We start from the raw sequence: 24,772 nt of genomic DNA on the forward strand, positions 1-24,772 counted from the left end.
AAACTCAAAATGGATGAAAGACCTAAATGTGAGACAGGAAACCATCAAAACCCCAGAGGAGAAATCAGGCAACCCCCTCTTTGACCTCATCCATAGCAACTTCTTGCTTGACACATCTACAAAGGCAAAGGAACTAAAAGCAAAAATGAACTGTTGGGACCTTATCAAGAGAAAAACCCCTGCACTGCAAAGGAAACAATCAACAAAACTAAAAGGCAACCCACAGAGTGGGAAAATATATTTTCAAATGACATATAGGATAAAGGGTTAATATCCAAAATGTATAAAGAACTTACCAAACACCACACTCCTCCCAAAAAATAATCCAGCAAAGAATGGGCAGAAGACATGAATAGACACTTTCCAAAGAAGACATCAAGATGGTCAACAGGCACATGAAAACATGTTCAACATCACTCATCATCAGGGAGATACAAATCAAAACTACATTGAGATACCACCTCACACCCGACAGAGTGGCTAAAATTAACAACTCGGGAAACAACAGATGTTGGTGAGGCTGTGGAGAATTGGGAACATTCTTGCATTTTTGTTGGGAATGCAAACTGGTGCAGCCACTCTGAAAAACAGTGTGGAAGTTCCACAAAAAACTAAAAATAGAATTACTCTATGACCCAGCAATAGCACTACTAGAAATTTATCCAAAGGATACAGGAGTGCTGATTAATAGTGGAACATGCACCCTAATGTTTATAGCAACACTTTAAACAATAGTCAAATTATGGAAAGAGCCCAAATGTCCATCAACTGATGAATCGATAAAGAAGATGCAGTTTATGTATACAATGAAATATTACTTGGCACTGAGAAAGAATGAAATCCTGCCATTTGCATCAAGGTGGATGGAAGTGGAGGATATTATGCTAAGTGAAATAAGTCAGTCACAGAAAGACAAATATCATATGTTTTCACTCATATGTGGAACTTGAGAAGCTTATCATAAGACCATGGGGGAAGGGAAGGGGAAAATTAGTTTCAAACAGAGAGGGAGGCAAACCATAAAAGACTCTTAAATGCAAGAGAACAAACTGAGCATTGATGGGGGGATGGTGGAGGAGAGGGGAGAATGGGTGATGGGCATTGAGGAGGGCACTTGCTGGGATGAGCACTGGGTGTTGCATGTAAATGATGAATCACGGGAATCTACCCTGAAGACAAGGGCCCACTGTATACACTGCATGTTAGGTAACTTGACAATAAATCATGTTAAAAAAAAAACAGTAGAAAACAGGCAACCATCTCTTTGACCTCTGCCGCAGCAACATCATACTAGACATGTCTCCAGAGGCAAGGGAAACAAAAGCAAAATTAAATTATTGGGACTTCATCAACATAAAGACTTCTGCACAGCGAAGGACACAACCAACAAAACTAAAAAGCAATCAATAAAATGGGAGAAGATATTTTCAAATGACATTTTGGATAAAGGGTTAGTATCCAAAATGTATAAAAAAATGTATAAATCACAACACCCAGAAAAACAAATAATCCAGTAAAGCAATGGACAAAAGACATGAACAGACACTTTTCCAAAGGAGACATCCAGATGGCTAATAGACATGTGTAGGTGCTCAAGATACTCATCATCAAGGAAATACAAATCAAAACCATGATGAGATACAACCTCACACCTGTCAGAATGGCTAAAATAAACAACTCAGCAACGGATGCTGGCGAGGATGTGGAGAAGGTGCACCCTTTTGCAGTGTTGTTGGGAATGGAAACTGATGCAGCCACTGTGGAAAATAATATGAAGTTCCTTTAAAAAATAAAAAAAAAATAGAGTTACCATAAGAACCAGCAATTGCACTACTACATATTTATCCAAAGTATACAAAATGCTGATTCAAAGAGACTCAGGCACCCCAAAGTTTATAGCAGTACTATCAACAATAGGCAAATTATGGAAAAAGCCCAAATGTCCATAAACTGTTGAATGGATAAAGAAGAAATGGTATATATATATATATATATATATATATATATATATATATATACAATGTAACATTACTTGGGGATCAAAAAGAATGAAATCTTTCCAATGTGGGTATGACTAGAATGAGTTTTGCTAGGTGAAATAAGTCAGTCAGAGAAAGATAAGTATCATATGATTTCACTCATATGTGGAATTTAAGAAACAAAACAGATGAACATAGGGTAAGGAAAAGTTAAATAAGATAAAAAGATAGAGGGAGGCAAACCATAAGAGACTCATAAAGACAGATAAAAAAAACTGAGGGTTGCTGGAAGGGTGTTGGGTGGGGGGATGGGCTAAATGTGTAATGGGAGTTAAGGAGGGCACTTGTTGGGATGGGCACTGGGTGTTAAATGTAAGTGATGAATCACTGAATTCTATCCCTAAAACCATTATTACATTTTATTTTAACTGACTTTTTAAAAAATAAAATTTGTAAGAAATAAAAAAATTAAAATTAAAAATTGTTCCTTATGTATCAAAAAAACAAAGCACAAACAAAAACCAAAATCAACCAAACAGAGAAACCCCAAATTAACTGTATCCTGTTGCCCTGGAGCTTAAGGGAAGCACTCTAAGATCAGTATACTTTGTGCCTGGGAGGGGTTTGTGCTGGTCTTCAGATGTCGTTATTTGTTTAATGTATTTAGGTGCTCCAATGTTGGGAGGTTATATTTGCAATTGTTATTTCCCCTTGGTTAATTGACACCTTTACTGTTCTATAAATATCTTCTTTGTCTCTTATCATAGTCTTTGACATAAATTTTATTTTGTGTAATATAAGTATAATTACTATGCTTTCTTTTGATTTCCAAATGTATGGGATATTTTTTCCTTACCTTCTCTGTGAACTTATTATAGTTATCTTGAAACTTGAAGTGAGTCTCTTGTGGGCATTAATATATAGTTGGGTCTTGTGTGTTTGCATATGAGTATGTGTGTTTTTATATATTCAGCCATCCTGCAAACTTTTGTTTGGATAATTTAATCAATTTACATTTAATATAATAATTGATAGGTTAGGAGTTAAAACTGCCATATTGTTAATTGTTTCATGGCTGTTTTTAAGTTCTTTGTCCCTTCTATCTTTGGCTTCCTTTGTGAATTGATGATTTTCTGTAGTGGTATATATGTTGATTCCCTTCTCTTCATCATTTTTTAAAAATCTACATATGATTTGTTTTTCAAGCTACCCTGAACATTACTTGAAAAATCTTATTTATATAGTAGCCCACTTTAAACTGATGACATCACTTTGATCTCATATAAAAGCACTACCAATATTACTTCTCTATCCATATTTTATGTTTTAGATGTCACATTTTACATGTTCTTATATTGTACCTTTATTACACATTATTGCAGCTATACACATTTAATTATTTTTCCTCAAACTTTATACTATAATAAATATATACATGCTATACAATACCATATTGCAATGTGAGAGTATTCTAAATATTTCTATAGTCTCATCTTTATCAATATGTTCTATATTTCCATATGCTCTTTTTATTTGAGTATAGTTGACACACAATGTTACAGTAGTTTCAGGTGTACAATTTATTGATTTAACAAGTTTATACATAATGCCATATTCATCACAAGTATGGCTAACATCTGTCCCATTATATTGCTATTACGATATCATTGACTGTAATCCTCATGCTTTGCTTTTTATTCCCACAACTTACTCAGTTCCATAACTGGAAGCCTGTATCTCCCTCTCTTCTTCACTAATTTTTCCAACCACACCCCCATCTTCCCCCCTGGCAACCATCAGTTTGTTCTCTGTATTTATAGTCCTGCTTCTGCATTTTGATTGATAAGTATTTTTCTACATTCCAATTATAAGTGGAATCATATGGTAATTTTCTTTCTCAGTCTGACTTATTTTACTTAGCATAATACCCTCCAAGTCCATCCATATTGTTTCAAATGGCATAATCTCATCCTCTGTTATGGCTGTGTAACATTCTATTGTGTATATATACCACATTTTCCTTGTCCTTTTGTATATTGATAGACACTTACATTGTTTCCACATCTTGGCTATTGTTTATAATGCTGTAATAAACATAGGGTTGCACATACATTTTCAAATTAGTGTTTTCATTTTCCTTGGGTAAGTAATTCCAGTGGAATTATTGGATCATATGGCATTTCCAATTTTAAGTTTTTGAGGATCCTTGGTACTTTTTTCCACAGTGGCTGTACCAATTTAAATGCCCATCAACAGTACAAAAGGATTCCTTTTCCTCTACATCCTTGCCAACAGTTGTTTTTTGTCTTCTTAAATTTGGTCATTGTAACAGGCATCAGGAAATGTCTCATTGTAGTTTTGATTTGCATTTCCCTGATGATTAGTAATGTTGAACGTGTTTTCATATGTCTGTTGGCTATGTGTATGTCTTCTTTGGAAAACTGCCTATTCATGTGTTCTGCCCATTTTTTTTTTCAACGTTTATTTATTTTTGGGACAGAGAGAGACAGAGCATGGACAGGGGAGGGGCAGAGAGAGAGGGAGACACAGAATCGGAAACACGCTCCAGGCTCTGAGCCATCAGCCCAGAGCCCGACGCGGGGCTCGAACTCTGTTCTGCCCATTTTTAAATCAGATTGCTTTTCTGGAGTTCGGTTGAATGAGTTCTTTATACATTTTGGATATTAACCCCTTTTTGTATATATCATTTGTATATGTCTTCTCCCATTCAGTAGGTTGTCTTTTTGCTTTGTAAATGTTTTCTTTGATGTGCAAAAGCTTAATGTGTTGATGTAGTCACAATAGATTATTTTTGCTTATTTCCCTTGCAATAGGAGACTTGTCTAGAGAAAATACTGTGTTATCTTGAAGGATTTTCATGCTGAAAAATGCAGATGATATTTTAATAAGGATTTCATTAAAAGTGCAGATTGTTTTGGGTAATATAGACATTTTAAAAATATTTGATTTTCCAGGCCATGAGCAAGAAAATATCTTTCTATTTCTTTGTGTCATCTTCAATTTCTTACATCAGTGTTTTATATTTGTCATAGTATAGATCTTTTACCTCTTTGGTTAGGTTTACTCCTAGGTACATTATGGGTTTTAGTGCAATTATAAGTGGGATTGATCCCTTGATTTCTTTTTCTGCTGTTTTATTATTGGTGTATAGGAATGCAGCAATTATCTGTATGTTGATTTTGTGTCCTGCAACTTTACTGAATTCTTGTATCAGTTCTAGCAATTCTTTGGTGGAGTCTTTCAGTTTTCCTATATAGAGTTTCATATCATCTGCAAATACAGAAAGAAATTTGGGTATTTTTTATTTCCTTTAGTTGGTTGATTTCTGTGGCTAGGACTTCCAGTACTATGTTAAATAAAAGTAGCGAGTGTGGATATCCCTGCCTTGTTCCTTACTATAGAAGAAAAACTCTCAGTCTTTCTCCATTGATGATCATATTAGCTGTGGGTCTTTTATATATGCGCCTATTATGCTGAGGTACGTTCCCTCTATCCCTACTTTTTTGAGGATTTTTATCATGAATGGATGTTGTACATTGTCAAATGATTTTTCTGCACCTATTGAAAGGAAAATATCGTTCTTATCATTCCTTTTATTAATGTGGTGTACTACATTGATTGATTTGTGAATACTGAGCCACTTGCAAACCATAAATAAATCCCAATTGATTGTAGTGAATGATATTTTAAGGTCCTCTTGGATTCAATTAATTAGTATTTTAGTAAGAACTTTTTGCATTCAAGGGAACCTGGGTGGCTCAATCAGTTAAGCATCTGACCTGCTTTCAGCTCAGGTCATCGTCTCACAGTTGTGTGAGTTCAAGTCCCATGTCAGACTCTAAGCTGACAGTGTGGAGTCTGTTTGGGATTCTCCCCCTCTCCCTCTCTCTCTGCCCCCTCTCTTTCTCTCCCTCTCACCCCCTCTCAGGATAAATAAATAAAATAAAATAAAAGAATTTTTGCATCCATATTCATCAAGATATTGGCCCATAGTTCTCTTTTTCAGTGTCTGCTTTATCTGATTTTATTTATTTATATATTTTTAAATATGTAATTTATTGTCAAATAAATTCCATACAACACCCAGTGCTCATCTCAACAGGTGCCCTCCTCCATGCCCATCACCCACTTTCCCCACTTCTTTGGAAGTGTCTATTCATGTCTTCTGCCCATTTCTTCACTGGATTACTTGTTTTTAAGGTTGTGGAGTTTCATAAGTTCTTTATAGATTTTGGATACTAACCCTTTATCTGATATACTATTTTAAAACTCCTTCTTACATTCCATTGGTTGTCTTAGTTTTGTTGATTTTTTTTCCTTTGCTGTGCAGTATTTTTTATCTTGATGAGGTCCCAGGAGTTCGTGTTTGCTTATGTTTACCTTATCTCTGGAGACATGTCTAGTAAGAAGTTTCTGTGGCTGAGGTCAAAGAGGGTGCAGACTGTGTTTGCCTCTAGGATTTTGATGGATTCCTGCCTCACAATTAGGTATTTCTGCCATTTTGAATTTATTTTTGTGTATGGTGTAAGAAAGTGGTACAGTGTCATTCTGCATTTCACTCTGTAGTTTTCCCAGCACCATTTGCTGAAGAGGCTCTCTTTTTCCCATTGGATACTCTTTCTTCTTTTGTTGAAAATTCGTTGGTCATACATTTGTAGGACCGTTTCTGGTTTCTCTATTCTGTTCCATTGATCCATGTGTCTGTTTTTGTGCCAGTACCATACTGTCTTGATGAATATAGCTTTGCAATACACCTTGCACTCTGAATCCTGATGCTTCCAGCTTTGGTTTTCTTTTTCAACATTCCTTTGGCTCTTCAGGGTCTTTTCTGATTCCATACAAATTTTAGAATTGTTTGTTCTAGCCCTGTGAAGAATGTTGATGGGTTTTTTTTTTATAGGGATTGCATTGAATGTGTAGATTGCCTTGGGTAGTATTGACATTTTGACAGTATTTGTTCTTTCATTCCATGAGCATGGAATTTATTTCCATTTCTTTGTGTCTTCTTCAATTTCTTCATAAGCTTTCTATAGTTTTTAGTGTACAGATATTTTACCTCTTTGGTTAAGTTTATTCCAAGGTATTTTATGGTCTTTGGTACAACTGTAAATGGGGTCAATTCCTTGATTTATCTTTCTGCTGTTTCTTTATTGTTGTATAGAAATGCAACCGATTTCTGTACATTAACTTTATATCCTGCAACTTTGCTGACTTCACTTATCAGTTCTAGCAGTTTTTGGTGGAGTCTTTTGGATTTTCCATGTAGAGTATCATGTAATCTGCAAAAAATGAAAATTTGAGTTCTTCTTTGCCAGTTTGTACACTTTTTATTTCTTTTTGTTATCTGATTCCTGAAGCTAGGATTTCCAGTACAGTGTTGAACGAAGGTGGTGAGTGTGGACAACCCTCTTGTCTTCCTGACCTTTGGGGAACAGCTCTCAGTTTTTCCCCATTGAGAATGATATTAGTTGTAGGTCTTTCATGTAAGGCCTATATTATGTTGAGGTATGTTCCTTCTATCCATACTTTCTTGAGGGTTTTTTATCAAGTAAGGATGCCGTTTTCTGGCAAATGTTTTTTTTTCTGCACTTATTGACAGAATCATACAGTTCTTATCCTTTATTCTCTTAATGTGATGCATCATGTTGATTGATTTGTGAATATTGAACAGCTCTGTAGCCCAAGAATGAATCCAACTTGATCTTGGTGCATAATTCTTTTAATATACTGTTGAATTTAATTTGCTAGTATCTTGTTGAGAATTTTTGCATCCAAGTTCATCAAGGATATTGGCCTGTAATTATCTTTTTTAGTGGTTTTTTTTTTTGTCTGGTTTTGGAATCGAGGTTTTGCTGGCTTCATAGAATGAGTTGGTAAGCTTTCCTTCCATTTCTACTTTTTGGAACTATTTGAGGAGAATAGGTATTAACTATTCTTTAAATGTCTGATGTAATTCCCCTGGGAAGGCATCCGGCCGAGGATTTTTATTTGTTAGGAGATTTTTGATAGCTGATTCCATTTCTTTGCTGGTTATGGGCCTGTTCAAATTTTTTATTTTTTTTTCCTGTTTGAAATTTGGTCGTGTGTAAGTGTCTAAGAATCTGACCCTTTCTTCCAGATTGTCCAGTTTGTTGGCATATAATTTTCCAAGTATTCTCTTATAATTGTTCGTATTTCTGTGGTGTTGGTTGTGATCTTTCCTCTTTCATTCATGATTTTATCTATTTGGGTCCTCTATTCTTTTTGAGGACTCTAGCTAGGTTTTATCAATTTTGTTTATTCTTCCACAAAACCAGGTCTTAAGTTTAATTGATGTGTTCTACTGTTACTTTTGATTCTATCTCATTTATTTATGCTCTACTCTTTATTATTTTCCTTAATCTGTTGGCTTTGGGCTTTATTTACTATTAATTTTCTAGCTCTTTTAGGTGTATGATTAGGTTGTATCTTTTGGACATTTCTTGCTTCTTGAGATAGGCCTGAATTTCAATGTACTTTCGTATTTAGACTGCCTTTGTTGAATTGCGAAGGGATTGGAGTGTCATGTTTTCATTCTCATTTCCTTCCATTTTTTTTTAAATTTCTTCTTAATTTTCTGGATAACCCATTGATTCTTCAGTATGATGTTCTTTAACCTCTATGTATTTGAGGGCTTTCCAAATTTTTCCTTGTGGTTGATTTCAAGTTTCATACTGTTGTGATCTGAAAATATGCATCGTATGATCTCAGTCTTTTTGTACCTTTGAAGACTGCTTAGTGACCCAGTATCTGATGTATTTTGGAGAATGTTCCATGTGCACTCAAGAAGAATGTGTGCAGCTTCGGTGTGGAACGTTCTGAATATATCTGTTAAGCCCATCTGGTCCAGTGTGTTATTCAAACCATTGTTTGAATCGTTTGAATTCCCTTGTTTATTTTCTGCTTAGATCTGTCCATTGTTGTAAGTGGCATATTAAAATCTCCTCTTATGGTATTATTATCAATAAGTTTGCTTATGTTCATGATGAATTGATTTATATATTTGGGTGGTCAAGTTGGGGGCATAAATATTTACAATTGTTAAATGTTCTTGATGGGTAAACCCATTAATTATGATATAATACCCTTATTCATCTGTTGTAACAGCCTTTGTTTTAAAATCTAGTTTGTCTGAAAGAAGTATGGCTATTCTGCCTTTCTTTTGATGTCCATTAGCATGATAGATGGTTCTGCATCTGCTCATTTGCAATCTGCAGGTGTCCTCAGGACTAAAATGAATCTCTTGTAGGCAGCATATAGGTGGATATTGTTTTTTTAAATCCATTTTGCTACCTTGTATCTTTTGATTGGAGCATTTAGTCTATTTACATTCAGTGTGATTATTGGAAGATATGCATTTAGTGCCATTTTGGTATCTGTAGATTTGGTGTCTCTGGTATGTTCACTGGTCCTTTGTAGTGTTTCCTGCTTTCATATTTTTTTTTTCTCTGCTCAGAGCATCCTTTATAATTTCTTTCAGGTTTGGTTTAGTGGTCATGACCTCCTTTAGTTTTCCTTTGTCTTAGTAAGTCTTCATCTATCCTTCTAATATAAATGATAGCCTTGCTGGATAAAGGATTCTTGGCTGAATATTTTTCCTTTTCAACACATTGGATATTTGTTACCACTCCTTTCTAGCCTGCCAAGTTTCTCTGGACAGGTCTGTTGCTAACCGTATGTGTCTACCTTTGTAGAATTAAGGACCTTTTGTCCTTAGCTGCTTTCAGAATTCTCTCTTTATCCTTGTATTTTACAAGTTTCACTATGATACGTCATGATGTTGGCCTGATTTTTACTTTGAAGGGAGTTTTCTGTGCCTCTTGTACTTGGATGCCTGTTTCCTTCCCCAGATTCGGGAAGTTCTCAGCTATACTTTGTTCTAGTAAACCTTATGCCTCTTATTCTTTGTATTCTTCTTCTGGAACTCCTATGATATAGCTATTGGTTTGTATTTTGGAATCACTTAGGTCTCTATGTCTCCCCTCAGGGTTGATTAATTTCCTTTCCCTCTTTTTTTCAGCTTCATTATTTTCCATTATTTTATCTTCAATATCAATTCTCTCCTCTGCTTCTTCAATCCTCTCTGGCACTGTATCTAGTATTTATTTTGCATCTCAGTTATAACATTTTTATATTCATCCTGAATAGTTCTTAGGTCTTTGATCTCTGCAACAAGGGTTTCTGTGGTGACTTTTATGCTTTTTTCAAGCCCAGCTAGTAGTTTTATGACTGATGTTCTAAATTCTTGTTTAGATATTTTATCTATATCTGTTTTGAGCAAGTCTCTGGCTGTGATTTCTTCTTGACCTTTTATTTTGGGGAGAATTCTTGCATCTTTTCATTTGGGCTAAGTTTCTGTCTTTTGCATGTTCTAAAAGCTTGTAATATGTCCTGCATCTGAAAGTACTACTATATTAAAAATGGGGTCATACACTGTCCAGGTGTAGAACTCCAAAAACTGTTTCTGGTGTATGCATGGTGTATGTGCACTCTGCTCTTGCATTGGCTGCTCTTTCCCACTGGTCTGTCCTCGACAGAGGTCTTCCTTGCTTGCAGTGGTGGAATGTTAGGGCCTTCAACTAGGTTTGCTTTGATTTCTTTGTTGAAGTAACCATGGGAAAAAAGGTGGGAAGTCTAATCTTATAAAAAGATAAAAGGAAAGGGGACAAAAGAAAACCATACAGAGGATAAAAAGAGTAGAAGGATGATTCTAAGGAAAGAGAGAGGGGAAAAAATGGAAAAAAAATAAAGGCAGAAGAGAAATGAAAGAAAAGGAAAGGAATAAATGAGACTGATAAAAAAATTTAAAAAAGGTGAAAAGAGATGACAATAAACATTTAGAAACTATGAGGTTGATTCCAAAATAAAATAGAAAATGAGAGTTTTAAAAAAAGACAATAAAAACAGAGACTTGTCTGTTGGTGCCTGAGGGTGGTGGCTGTGGTGGTTTGGAGGAGAGGCCAGATGCCTTGGGTTGGACTCAGTCTTGCTGCAGTAAATAATAAGTTGGTAGGCATGGAGGGAAAGGATTTGTTGTAAGCGGGTCCTGTCTCCACTGGGGGCAACTGTGCTGCTCTTTGAAGTTCCACCATGTTGGTGTTGGGGGGAAAAGTGGCATCACCCCAATCTCTCCTTCCCAGTCCAGGGATCTCCACCCACAACATTCAGCCAGCCTTCACAGAATAGCAAAGGCAGTCAACTCACCATGTGCCACACCTATCTTGCACCTTTTCCTTGGTGCACAGGTGGGATTCAAAGCCCAAAGTCTTAAAAGACCCAGCACAGTGCAGATCTTCTCCCTTCATCTGGAGTAGAACCTCTCCACCCTGCTGATGAAAGGCCTTTGGCTGGTACCTGTAGGATCTTTTGCCTTGGAGGGGCAATAAACCTACTTACCAGAGTACTCCAGGAAGGGTACTGTTCTCTCCCAGTGCATCCAGGAGATCACTACACCATGCTATCCACTCCAGGGCCACCTTACTTCTCCCCAGGAGTGTGAGCCATGGCTCCACTCCAGAGAAGGTCACCCACTTCCAGAACCTCAGAGTTTGAGTTCCAGAATGTGTTTTCAAAAAAAAACACTCAGTACTTCATGCTTCCCAGTCTGGTCCAGAGACCCTTGCGCTAACCCAATGCCACACTTTCACAACTCCTTTCTCTTTCTCTCCCTTTTGTCTCATTGAAATGGTGTTTCCTCTCTGTGCTTATGTCATTTTGTCTCCCCCAATTCACTTCCATGAACCTTGCTCCTGCCAGGCTGTCTCCTTCCAAGTGTGGAGATCCTTCTGCCACCCTACAGATCGATTTCCTGTGTGTTCCAAGTAATCTGACCTCAATACAGCTGTGTTTGAGGGAGGTGGGAAGCCAAGGGCCCCCCGCTTCTCTGCCATCTTAGTTTCCCTCCTTTTATAGTCAATCTAATGAAAGGTTTGTTATTTTTGTTATCTTTTCAAAGAGTGAAGTTTTCATTTATTTTGTCTTTTTTGTATTCATCTTTTTCATGCCTAACCTAATCCTTATTTCCTTCCTTTACATTAGATTTGTGTTTAATTCTTTGGTTTTTAGCTCCTTAAGTTGTAAAATGAATTTGTTGATTTGATACCTTTCTCCCTTTTAAAAGTGTTTTTTCAGTATAAATATCCCTCACTGCACTTCTTCCACTACATCCTATAAGTTTTGATATATTGTGGTTTCATAATTTGTCTAAACATATTTTTTATATTCCCTTTTGATTTGTTGCTTGGTCACTTTTTAAAAAATAAGGTGTTGTTTTATTTCCACACATCGCTGAATTTTCCAGTTTTCCTTCTGCTATTGATTCCTATTTGCATTAGATTATGTTTGGAAAATATTTTTGTATGATTTCAAACTTTTCAAATTTATTTAGTCCTGTATTATGGTATAAAATATTATGTATCCTAAAGAATGTGCACTGTGCACTTAAAAATGTGCATGTTGCTGTTACTGAGTGCAGTGTTCTCTATATGTCTGCTGAGTCTCATTGATTTATAGTGCTGTTGATATTTTCTATTACCTTTTTGATATTTTGTCTGGTTGGTCTATCCATTACTAAAAGTTGGCTATTGAAGTACCCAACCATTATTGTAGAACTATTTCATGCTTCATTGTTTTTGAATGTTTGCTTTGTAAGTTTTGGAGTTCTGGTATTTTATGCATATATTTTTATTGCTCTCATCTTCTTGATGAATTGAAATTTTATCAATACCTAGTTCCCTTTGTTTTCTTTAATGACAGGTTTTACACTAATGTCTGATTGCCTGATATTAATATAGCCACCCCAGCTCCCTTTTGGTTACAATTTGTATAGAATATATTTTTCCATCTTTTCAATTTCAACCCATGCCCATCCTTAGATCTAAAGTGTTTCTCTTACAGACAGAATATTTTAGAATCATATTTTTTTAAAAAATCCATTCCAACCATCTTTGCCATTTGATTGAGGAGTTTAATCCATTTATATTTAAGGTATTTACTGATAGAGGACTTACTTTTGACACTTTTTTATTTGTTTTCTGTATGTCTTGTAGGATTTTGTCCTTCATTGCCACCATTGCTGCCTTCCCTTGTGTTTAATACACACACACACACACACACACACACATATATACATATATATATATATATATATATATATACATATATATATATAGTATACATAGTATATTTACTTTCTGGTTACCAGAGAGATTATATAACAACCTGAAGTTACAATGATCTATTTTTAATTAACCCCAACATGACTTCACCTGGAAACAAAACCTCTATTGCTTACAGCTCAATCACCCCCCACTTACGGGGGATGTAATAACAACATCACAAATTACATTAGCATAGATTTATACTTATTTTTATGCATTTGTCTTTTAAATCTTGTAGAAGATAAAAAATTGGATGTATAAACCAAAATTACAAATTATTGGGTTTTTAAAAATGTTTACCAGAGATCTTTTTATCTTCACATGGCCAGGAGTTATTTTCTAGGAACCTTTGATTTCAATCCGAAGGACTGCTTTTACTATTTCTTATAGAGTAGGTCTAGTGGTAGTAAAATCTCTTAGCTTTTGATTATTTGGGAATATTTTCACTTCTCTTACACTTTTTTTTGGTATTTTATTTTATTTTATTTTACTTATATGAAATTTATTGACAAATTGGTTTCCATACAACACCCAGTGCTCATCCCAAAAGGTGCCCTCCTCAATACCCATCACCCACCCTCTCCTCCCTCCCACCCCCCATCAACCCTCAGTTTGTTCTCAGTTTTTAAGAGTCTCTTATGCTTTGGCTCTCTCCCACTCTAACCTGTTTTTTTTTTTTTCCCTTCCCCTCCCCCATGGGTTCCTGTTAAGTTTCTCAGGGTCCACATAAGAGTGAAACCATATGGTATCTGTCTTTCTCTGTATGGCTTATTTCACTTAGCATCACACTCTCCAGTTCCATCCACGTTGCTACAAAAGGCCATATTTAATTTTTTCTCATTGCCACGTAATATTCCATTGTGTATATATACACTTTTGAAGGACAATTTTACTAAATACAGTAGACAGATTTTTTTTTCCTTCAGTACTTTGAATACATCATTTCACTGACTCTGGCCACCAAGTTTTACATCATTTCACTGACTCTGGCCACCAAGTTTTATGCTGAAGATTACACTGACATTTTTATCAAAATACTGTGTACATGATGAATTGCTTATCTATAGCTGTTTATGGGAATCTCTTCCTTTGGCTTTCAACATTTTAATTATGATGTATCATAGGGTTTATCCTACTTGGATTACAATAGTCTTCTTATTATGTAGATTTCCACAAATTTGGGAATCTTTTAGCTACCACCCAGAGGGGAAGAGGAAACAGTAACTCTTGAGACAGAGGGAAATAACAGAGGGGTTTAAATATTTAGGTCATATAGCTCAGCAGCTAGAGTTGGAGTCTCTGGGTCAGAGAGCTCTGAAGGCAAGCACTGGTGTTTTATAGCCCCAGGATTTGTCTTAATTATGGATAACATATGTTGGGTGTAGTTTTATGGGGTATGCAAAGCAGGAAAATTCTAAATGGCTAAAATATGTTTATTTGGGAAATATTTAAAGCAATTAAATGTGTAAAAAAAATTGAGTTTGGTGTTGGTGGGCTTTGAGCTAATGGATGTAGCCTGCTGTGAAGAAGTAAGCAACAAAGAGCTCAATATACACAGGCAATCTTTAACTCACTTAAATAGCTATATGCCCCTTAGTTAGCCACTCTGATTAATCTGACAGGGTCTGGGATCAGATGTATAGAATTAGTAGTATTAACAGGACCTTAAGCAGCAAAGTAGAATCAATCTGCAGTGGGGACTTCAGTCATGCCCAACACTAAGGGGTTGTAGCTGAGCCAATCCCATCAGCTATCATGGTTTTCTTTAGTAAGACACAATAACTTAACTTTCTGTATTGACCTTTTTGCTTTGCCCAAGGCATTAATGCAGATATAACAGGATGTATTAGCAATTGCAAGGCTCCACCTTGCTCCACAAGCAGGAAGTCTATGACAATTCTATCATCCATAACAAGATTGACATGAATACCTTCTAAGGCCAAAGTGGAGTTTCCATAAATATTTGCAATCCTCTTATGAGCCCTTTTAGGTGTAAATCGGAGGGAGTATTTTGAGGAGAGAGGAAAATTAATGCTTGGCTTCTACACAAACACAATAATGAGAGATATCCATCACCTTGGGATGGGGTAATTAATCCCTTGAATGAACTGGTGTTTTTGAGAGAAAGAGAAGTTATTTAAAGTCTGAGATTAGTGTAGAAGAGCAGAGGCCTGTCTGAAATAAAGTAGGAGCTGATGTGGACAAATTTACTGAGGGATCTCTGGAGCAGACATTTTCTAAAATCAGTAAAAAGGCTTATAATGTAGATGAAAAATAGAAAAAAAATCAGCTGTCAGAAGTGATCAACAAATCATTGCACATGAAAAATAGAAATTAATATTCTCTACGCTGCAATCACCCCTCCTATGAGACTTTAGATTTTTGTGTTATGTGGCACTTGGTAGTGGGGACAGTTTGGTTTAAAGGACCACAAATTTACAGGCCATATACTCTGCCTTTAATGAACAAAAGTCATCCTTCTTATGCCATTTCATGTAATATTATGGGTATTTAATCTAGAAAATTAAAATTTCATAAAACATGGCAGCCTAGTTTTGGAGAATTGTTTTTTTAGTATAAATTGGTTTGTTTAAAGCAAACACTGATATATCTGGAATTTTCATTAACTTTTTAAATAAAATTTTTTTCTAGATTCTCTGAAAACTCTACTTCATTGCAGGTATTTTAAATTTATTATCATTGTAAAGACTAGGTAAAATATTCAGGATCATGATTTGTCAAAAATCAAAAGATAAGTCCACCAGAATGTAAGAATTTTTTTGAAGCATTTATGAAATATAGAGATGATATCATGGAAGTGTTTATAGAAGTAATGAAAATGGTTTTATTTTTTTATTTTTTTATATGAAATTTATTGACAAATTAGTTTCCATACAACACCCAGTGCTCATCCCAAAAGGTGCCCTCCTCAATACCCATCACCCACCCTCTCCTCCCTCCCACCCCCCATCAACCCTCAGTTTGTTCTCAGTTTTTAAGAGTCTCTTATGCTTTGGCTCTCTCCCACTCTAACCTGTTTTTTTTTTCCTTCCCCTCCCCCATGGCTTCCTGTTAATTTCTCAGGGTCCACATAAGAGTGAAACCATATGGTATCTGTCTTTCTCTGTATGGCTTATTTCACTTAGTTTTAAATGAAGCAACTGGCTTATAAAAATTAGGGGAAGTACATGAAAAAATAAAACGAGTTTATGTTTTTTGTGGATACTTATGTATTTGTTAGGACAACCTTGGTATTGTGGTTCATATTTGAATCTGTGTAATATAAGTATCATAAGCATATGAATAAATACCTGTATAACTACAAATATTGAGAGCCTAAGATAGGGAATTATTAAATGATAGTAAAATAATTTTTATCCAGCAAATAATTTGTCTTTTGCCTTTAAAACTTGATTTCTAAGGACTGGTGGTCCAAAAAAAGTGCAATAGATAGTTGTGTGACTGGTTACTTTTGTGTAAAAACAAAATAAAACAAAATAAGAAAAGGGCTCATTTGTGGGCTCTTGGGCCCCAAACAGCATATAAGCCAGTGAAGAGGAAATAATGTATGAGTGAGAAACAGTATATGTGTTCATTGAGAGCATACAGGAGGCAAACATTCTAGCAAATATTAGTTTTCCTGATGAATCAAAGCATCATCAAGGTCATATAAGAGCAATATCCCCCAGAGTTGGCTGGTAACCATCTGAGAGTAGGACATCTAAACATGCACTGGTTGTGTTGTCTATCCACTACAGTCAGGATTTGGATATGTTGCTAGCATTTACTTTGGACAATATCCTTTTTGGCAACTGTGTGTCAAGAACTATGAAAGGTATAAGTTTTTACCCTATTTGTAAGCTAACAATTTGGTCTGACACAATTCCATAGATGCTGGAAGAAGATAAAAGCACCTGAGTCAGATATAAAAAGAACTATTTACAATTGCCAAATTATGGAAGCAGCCCAAGTGTCTTTCAAATGATAAATGGATAAATAAGATGTATATATACACAGTGGAATATTATTCAGCCATAAAAAAGAAAACTTGTCATTTGAAACAACATGGAGCCAGAGAGTATAATGCTAAGTGAAACAAGTCAGACAAAGACAAATATATGATTTCATTAATATGTGGAATTTAAGAAACAAAACAAAGGAGCAAAGGGGAAAAAACAGATTAAGAATATCAAAAATAGACTTTTAATTGTAGGGGACAAAGTGATGGTTACCAGTGGGGAGGCAGTGGGGGGATGTTGGTTAAATAGGTGATGGGGATTAAGGAGTGCACTTGTCCTGATAAGCTGATGACCACTGGGTGATGTATGGAATTGTTGAACCACTATATATGATACCTGAAGCTATATAATATATAACACTATATATTAAATAACTGAAATTAAAATAAAAACTTTTTAAAAAGTTTCAGATTTCACATTTATATATCACCATTGCCAGAGTGATAGTTAAGAGAGCTGTACCAGGCAGCAGGTCCAACCAGCATTTACAAGACAAACTCCCTGTTCATACATAAGTCCTTGTGTATATGGTCTTAGAATGCCTGGGATAAGAAGCCAATCCAGTCATATGTGTGAAGAGAAAGCTGTGAGCTAATTTGTCTCATGTGGTTTCTGAGCCCACGAGTTGAATGTGCTTAAAACATTGGTAGTACTAGGAAGAGAATACAAAAGTACAAGGATGAGCAGCTTTTAAAATATTTTTCTCCTGATTTAGTGGTATCTTATTCTATGAAATACAGGCACACCAAAAGAAAAAAACATTTTAATTAAAATGTCTCACCTCAATATAAGTTACAAGTCAAAGTATTAACATTAACAGTTTTTGTTCCAAACTATTTTTCATTGCTATGTGTCTAACAAATGGCCTTGAAAGAAAGTAGAGATAGTATTTCCCTTTGCGACAGAGAGCATATTTGTGTGCTATTCAGGAACACGAACTTTGAGAAAGTTTTCTAAAAGTCCCTTTAAAACAATGGACTTTCCTATGCTATTATGCAGATCCATTGTCTGACTATCCTATACCTGCAATGTTTCTTATCACTAGCATGGGACTTGGGGACTGAGAGTAACCAGTGTAAAAAAGTTCATGCTGCCTGCTGCAGCATGAGTAAGAGCATCAACATTAATACAATCATTAGGCATCAAAGGCCAAATATATTACAGTCAGACTGGACCACCACACTGAAATGTAAGCAGGCACAATAGGCCTATTGAATATGGTCCTGTGCATTATCTCAAGAGAGTCCATCACAGTGATTTAGGGTTTAACCTTATCATATTTAATGGCTACTCCTGTCCAGAGACCTCCATGTGCTGGAGAATCTAGATTAGCTAAGGAATGGTATAAAATATGCTGTGAGATTATACATGAAATTTAACATGGTGCAAAGGCAAAGAGTTAGTTTAGGTAGTACACTGTATAGGGAGAACCCAGGAGTGGGTTGGATTCAATATAAATTGTTTCATCTTCAGGCTTTGCACTTCTACACTGAGCAGTGGTAATCTGTTTTGGCCTCACTTCTTACTCATTCTAATCTTTGCATCAGCAGGCCAAAAAAATTAACTATGAGAAAAATTTTCCTGAGGAACTTGCTCAACACAGTTCTGGATATGGAACCTGTCCAGGAAAAAAAAAAAAAAAAAAAAGACATCATTTTCAGTAGAATTTGCTAGAACTATGGTAATTTAATGCTGACACATAGAGCATTGTCGCAGGAATTTTCTGTCACTGGATTAAAAATTCCAGCCATCCAACCATCCAGTACACTAATTTTAACACATGAAAAGTACTTAGTACCATGCTTAGCACTGGGAGGGGCTGGGAGTGTTTATTTTGGTATATACAGTGATGTACGAATTTAAGTTGCATTTAATAGATAGATTCCTAGGTATTCCAGCACCATTTACCGAATGAACTATCATTTCCTCATTATCCGGCAAGACCCTGATTTCCTACAAATATTGAATGTAGAACTTAGTTATGTACACCAGGCTCTGCCTCTGGACTTTCTGTTCTGTTCCAGAGACCCAGTACCAGAATATTTAAATAACTGTGTCGTTAAACACGTTTTAATATCTGATAGGGCCAGTTTCTGCGCACTGCACATTTTTTTTTTTTTTTCCTTTCAGGAACATGTTCAGGCCCGCGGCAGGGGGCGGGGTCACGCCTCCTCCTCTGCTCTGGTTCCCGCGGAGCCAAAGGAACACGGAGATGGAAAGCCCAAGGCTGCTCCCGGCTACCGGGACGCGACAGAGCGGCGGTGCTGGCATCCCTGCGGGCGGCAGCCGGGTCCACGGAGGCCCTAACCCGCGGGCTGGCCAGGTCCCCGCGCGCCGACTCCTGCTGCTCCGGGGCCTCCAAGATGGCGGGCCCGGGAGGCGGCGCGAGGAGGCCCGCGCGGCCTCACGGGGTCCAGGCCCCAGCCCGTTGGCGACCAGGCCTGATTACGCTGGCGGCGGTGGCGACAGCGGCGACGGCGGTGGCAGCGACTTTTTCCTGGTGCTGCTGGACCCAGTGGGTGGTGATGTGGAGACCTCGGAAGCCCGCCAGGCCTCAGAGCCTGTAGGAAGGGAGGAGGCCCAGTCTGGCCCACAGCTCCAGAAGGGTGAGAGTGGCGCGAATCCCGCGGGCTTCATGGCGCTGGGCCCCTGTAGTCTGTCCGCGGTTCCAACACCAGTCTCGGCCCCTGCCCCAGGCCCGGGACCCGCCGCCACCTTCGCGGGCACCGTCACCATCCACAACCAAAACCTGCTTTTGCGCTTTGAGAATGGTGTCCTCACCCTTGCCACGCCCCCGCCGCCAGCCTGGGAGCCTGGGGTCGCGCCTGCCCCTCAGCCCGGGGGTCTGATGGCTCACCAAGCGGGGATCCCACACGCAGCGCAGCCCAGCGACTGCCCCGAGCTGCCGCCCGACCTCCTGCTGGCCGAACCGGCTGAACCGGCGCCTGCCCCGGCGCCTGAGGAGGAGGCAGAAAGCCAGCTCGCAGCCGAGAGCCCCCGCAGGCCGCTGGGCCCGGGCCCGGGGGTGGTGCTGTACCTGTGTCCCGAGGCCCAGTGCGGACAAACCTTTGCCAAGAAGCACCAGCTGAAGGTGCACCTGCTGACTCACAGCAGCAGCCAGGGCCAGCGGCCCTTCAAGTGCCCCCTGGGCGGCTGCGGCTGGACTTTCACCACCTCCTACAAGCTCAAGAGGCACCTGCAGTCTCACGACAAACTTCGGCCCTTTGGCTGCCCTGCGGAGGGCTGTGGCAAGAGCTTCACCACAGTGTATAACCTTAAGGCACACATGAAGGGCCATGAGCAGGAGAACTCATTCAAGTGCGAGGTGTGCGAGGAGAGCTTCCCTACACAGGCCAAACTCAGCGCCCACCAACGCAGCCATTTCGAGCCCGAGAGGCCCTATCAGTGCGCGTTTTCCGGCTGCAAGAAGACGTTTATCACAGTGAGTGCCCTGTTTTCCCACAACCGTGCCCACTTCAGGGAACAGGAACTCTTCTCCTGCTCTTTTCCTGGATGCAGCAAACAGTACGACAAGGCTTGTCGCCTGAAAATTCACCTGCGGAGCCACACAGGTGAGAGACCTTTCCTTTGTGACTTTGACGGCTGTGGCTGGAACTTCACCAGCATGTCCAAACTCTTAAGGCACAAAAGGAAGCACGATGATGACCGGAGGTTCATGTGTCCTGTGGAAGGCTGTGGGAAATCTTTCACGAGGGCCGAGCACCTGAAAGGCCACAGCATAACCCACCTGGGCACAAAGCCTTTTGTGTGCCCTGTGGAAGGCTGCTGTGCCAGGTTCTCTGCTCGCAGTAGTCTCTACATTCACTCCAAGAAACACTTGCAGGATGTGGACACTTGGAAAAGCCGTTGCCCAGTCTCTACTTGTAATAAACTTTTCACATCCAAGCACAGCATGAAGACCCACATGGCCAAAAGGCACAACCTCAGCCAGGATCTCTTAGCTCAGCTGGAAGCTGCAAATTCTCTTACACCCAGCAGTGAACTTACCAGCCAGGGACAGAGTGATCTCAATGATGCAGAGCTAGTGTCTCTCTTCTCTGATGTGCCTGGCAGTAGTTCTGCTGCAGTGTTGGACACAGCACTGGTGAACTCTGGAATCTTGACTATTGATGTGGCTTCTGTGAGTTCAACTCTGGCAGGGAACCTCCCTGCTAATAATAATAATTCCTTAGGGCAGGCTGTGGACCCTCGGAACTTGATGGCCACCAGTGACCTTCCCCAAAGTCTGGATACCTCTCTCTTTTTTGGAACAACAGCCTCTGGTTTTCAGCAGGGTCCCTTAGATATGGATGATGCCTCAAGTCTAAGTGTGGGGCCATTGGCATCTCTGGGCCCTTTGGCTATGAAAAACTCGAGTCAAGAACCCCAAGCTTTGACGCCCAGCAGCAAGCTAACAGTGGACACAGATGCTCTGACTCCTTCCAGCACCCTTTGTGAAAACAGTGTCTCAGAACTACTGACGCCAACCAAAGCAGAATGGAATGTACATCCTGACTCTGACTTCTTTGGACAGGAGGAAGAAACCCAGTTTGGATTTTCCAATCCAGCAGGAAACCATGGTTCTCAGAAAGAAACAGATCTTATCACAGTGACTGGCAGCTCATTTTTGGTATGAACTATTAATTCCTTGCCACATGGCTTACTTTTGTTAATTACACTCAATTTTAAGGATATTCTGGACTAAATGTTTAAATGCAGTCATTTCCCATAGGTTTGAAAAAGAACAAAGTCCTGGGCTACGAGTCTGAAGATTTAAATTATGATCTTGACTCATGTCAAGTTGTGTGACCCTGAGCAAGTCACTTAACCTATCTGAGCCTTAATTTGCTTATTTATAAAATGAGGTGGTTTAAATAGATTGTTTCTAAGGTATTTTTAACTCTGTGATTCCTTGATAATAAGCTATTTCCTTGGAAAAAAATTAGGACATTTTTTAGTGATGGTGTTGCATGTGCTTTTTTTTTCCAAACATACATAATGGTACACGAAGCAGCCATATGTTTTGCACCCTAAATCAACTATTATTTATTCACAGTTTTGTTTATCTAATTTTCACTCTAACCCTTTTCAAGAAATATTTTGTAATAAATACCAGATATTACATCATTTCAATCATAATTATTCTATATATAGTTCTATAAAGGATGGGCTCTTTTGGAAAAAATTACAATTCCATTATCATACTTAAAGTTAACAATAACTCCTTAATACCAATAAATATCTAGTCAGATTCCAATTTGCAGTTGTCCCATAAATATTTATTTTAATATTTGTAATATAGGATTCCAGTAAATCTGTTCTGTGTCTTTTTAATTTGTGTTTCCCCTTTGTCTCTTAACTTGCATAGATTGTTTTGCATGTAGCATTTGCCACAATCTTAAATTTTTGTGATTACATCCTGGTGTTAAGTTCCTCTATCCTCTGTTTCCTGAATTTGGTCGTTGGATCTAGAGACTTGATCAGATTGGAAATGTGATTTTCGGGGCAGGAATATTTCCTAGGTTGTGTTGTGTTCTTTTTTCAGGTAGTACATAATGTCTGGTTCTCTCTTTGTGATATCTGCAGTTGCTGCTGATGAATGAATTTATTCATGATTACCTGTGTTTCTGATATCATGGATTGTTTTTTGTAGAATTACTAGTAGTGGAGGAGGAAATGCTGTTTAAGGCATTTATAAAAGTTTAATAGAAATATTTAATTCCAGAATATTTTCTTAAACAGTGATATAATTAACAAGAAAAAGGCTAATAAAAAAAATGTTGGCTGTTCTCCCCATTTATATAACTTCCTGACCTTTTTAAATGAGGGCAGGATTTGTTTTTGTTGAAATTGCCAGCCTGAATTTTGACATGAAACAAACCCAGGGTCAAATTTGTGTGGGATAAGTGGCCTTGATAACTAAGCCTCAGTTTCATAGCCATCAAATGATCATAGTAATGCATACACATAACTAACATACTTTAGAATATTATTCAAGTTTTTAATATGTAAGGAAAAGTATTATGTGCTTTGGCATATTTTGAGGAATTTATATAATTTTTTTACCCTGTCAGGCCTCCCTACTCTAAGGGAGAAATTGAGATAATATAATCCTATTCATGTTAGGCAATAAATTTTCTGAGGTTTAGCGTGAGGCAGGATAGGGAATGTCTTTATTTTCTCCCCTGAATAATTACCCCCTACTCGCAGGAATTTCTGTGGGGAAATTGCAGGAGAGGAGACATTGCTCACAGGTATATCTGCATCCCTTTCCATTAGACGAGTTTGTCACCATCTTTGTGCTGCTTCCAAAGTCAGACTTCACTGTGATTATGGAGCCTGCTATTGTATGAAGCTCTGATAATGGAATAGAGAAGGTTTCTTTCCCTCTGTGGTCTGGAGAGCTCATTGTTTGCATTTTCTCAGATGTGGAAAGATAGAATGAATCTGAATATTGTGTAAACTGTCTTATATGAGTGCAGCTTTTGAATTTTGTGGAACAAAATTTAGAACAACCCTGTAGTTTTGGCAAAGTCTGTGCTGTGTCTCATGACAATTTAGCCAGCTTACATTCCAAATGGGCTTTGGCTAGTGACTGACAGTTGTATACATAGCTTAAAACAAAGAGAAATTATTTTCACCTCTCCTTTTCCATTCATCCAACTTCCATGATTCATTCCATTTGATTTCTGTTACTTTCTGCTTAACTTTATCCACACTCCATTCCCATGCACGTGCATTCCAGTCCTTGCTATGCCTTTCTTTTTTAATTTTTTAATGGATATATCTTTTCCTACCACTGTTTTCTCATCTTAGAAAATACTGTGTGTGTATGTATGTATATATGACTCAGATGATAAATGAGATTATATATTGTTCAGATGGAAGTAGATTTCTGTTTAATTGTTTTCCTTTTTAAAAAGTTTTTGCCACAGAGTTCTCCTAATATTCTCTTATTTGCTCTAGTGTACCAGTCCAGTAGTGTTTGCACATGAATGTCTGTGGATGACAGTTATTGTAGCACTTTGGCAGTGCACTAAAAACTTGCCACTTTGAAATGTTTCTGTACTGTGTGTGGGTATATAAACATACACATACACACACACATATATTTTTTAAGTGGTTATATTCATTTACTGAAAAATAAGTAGGCATACTTTTGTAAATTAGAAATGCTCAAAATTGTCTACTCATTCAACAATTTTCTTCCTTCACTTTGAAATATTTGTATTTATAAAGTGCATTTGAAAAATATTGTCATTTATTAAGGTTTCTTAAATAGGCCACTATTTTTCATGTATGGAAGATAAGTGTGTCAAGGATTGAAATGAATGCACACATAGCAAATATCAAATAAATTATTTAAACACCAAGAGAATTTAATACTGTGACTTTATTTTTTTAATTCCTCAAACCAACTTCCTCCTACTAAAAAGTCATAAAATATATTTTTTCTTAACCCATTGCTGGAATTTTCAAAGGACAAATGTTACTTTTCTCAAAAATAAAAGCTTTTATTTGTCCATGGGCTCAAAGAGTTTCATTAAACAATTTGTTCAAATGATTTCCCTTTCAA

At 37.6% G+C, this 24,772-nt stretch overlaps 1 protein-coding gene across 1 annotated transcript; it reads left to right on the forward strand.

The window, feature by feature from the left end:
• Window positions 1–19,338: 19,338 nt before the first annotated feature.
• On the forward strand, window positions 19,339–24,569 carry LOC101098361 (zinc finger X-linked duplicated B). The gene has a single exon (XM_011291771.4). It carries the CDS (start codon window positions 19,409–19,411, stop codon window positions 21,830–21,832), a length of 2,424 nt encoding a protein of 807 aa, XP_011290073.3. The 5' UTR covers window positions 19,339–19,408; the 3' UTR covers window positions 21,833–24,569.
• The last annotated feature ends 203 nt before the right edge of the window (window positions 24,570–24,772 follow it).

The sequence above is a fragment of the Felis catus genome, chromosome X (assembly GCF_018350175.1).
Source record: "Felis catus isolate Fca126 chromosome X, F.catus_Fca126_mat1.0, whole genome shotgun sequence".
Classification (NCBI taxonomy): domain Eukaryota; kingdom Metazoa; phylum Chordata; class Mammalia; order Carnivora; family Felidae; genus Felis; species Felis catus.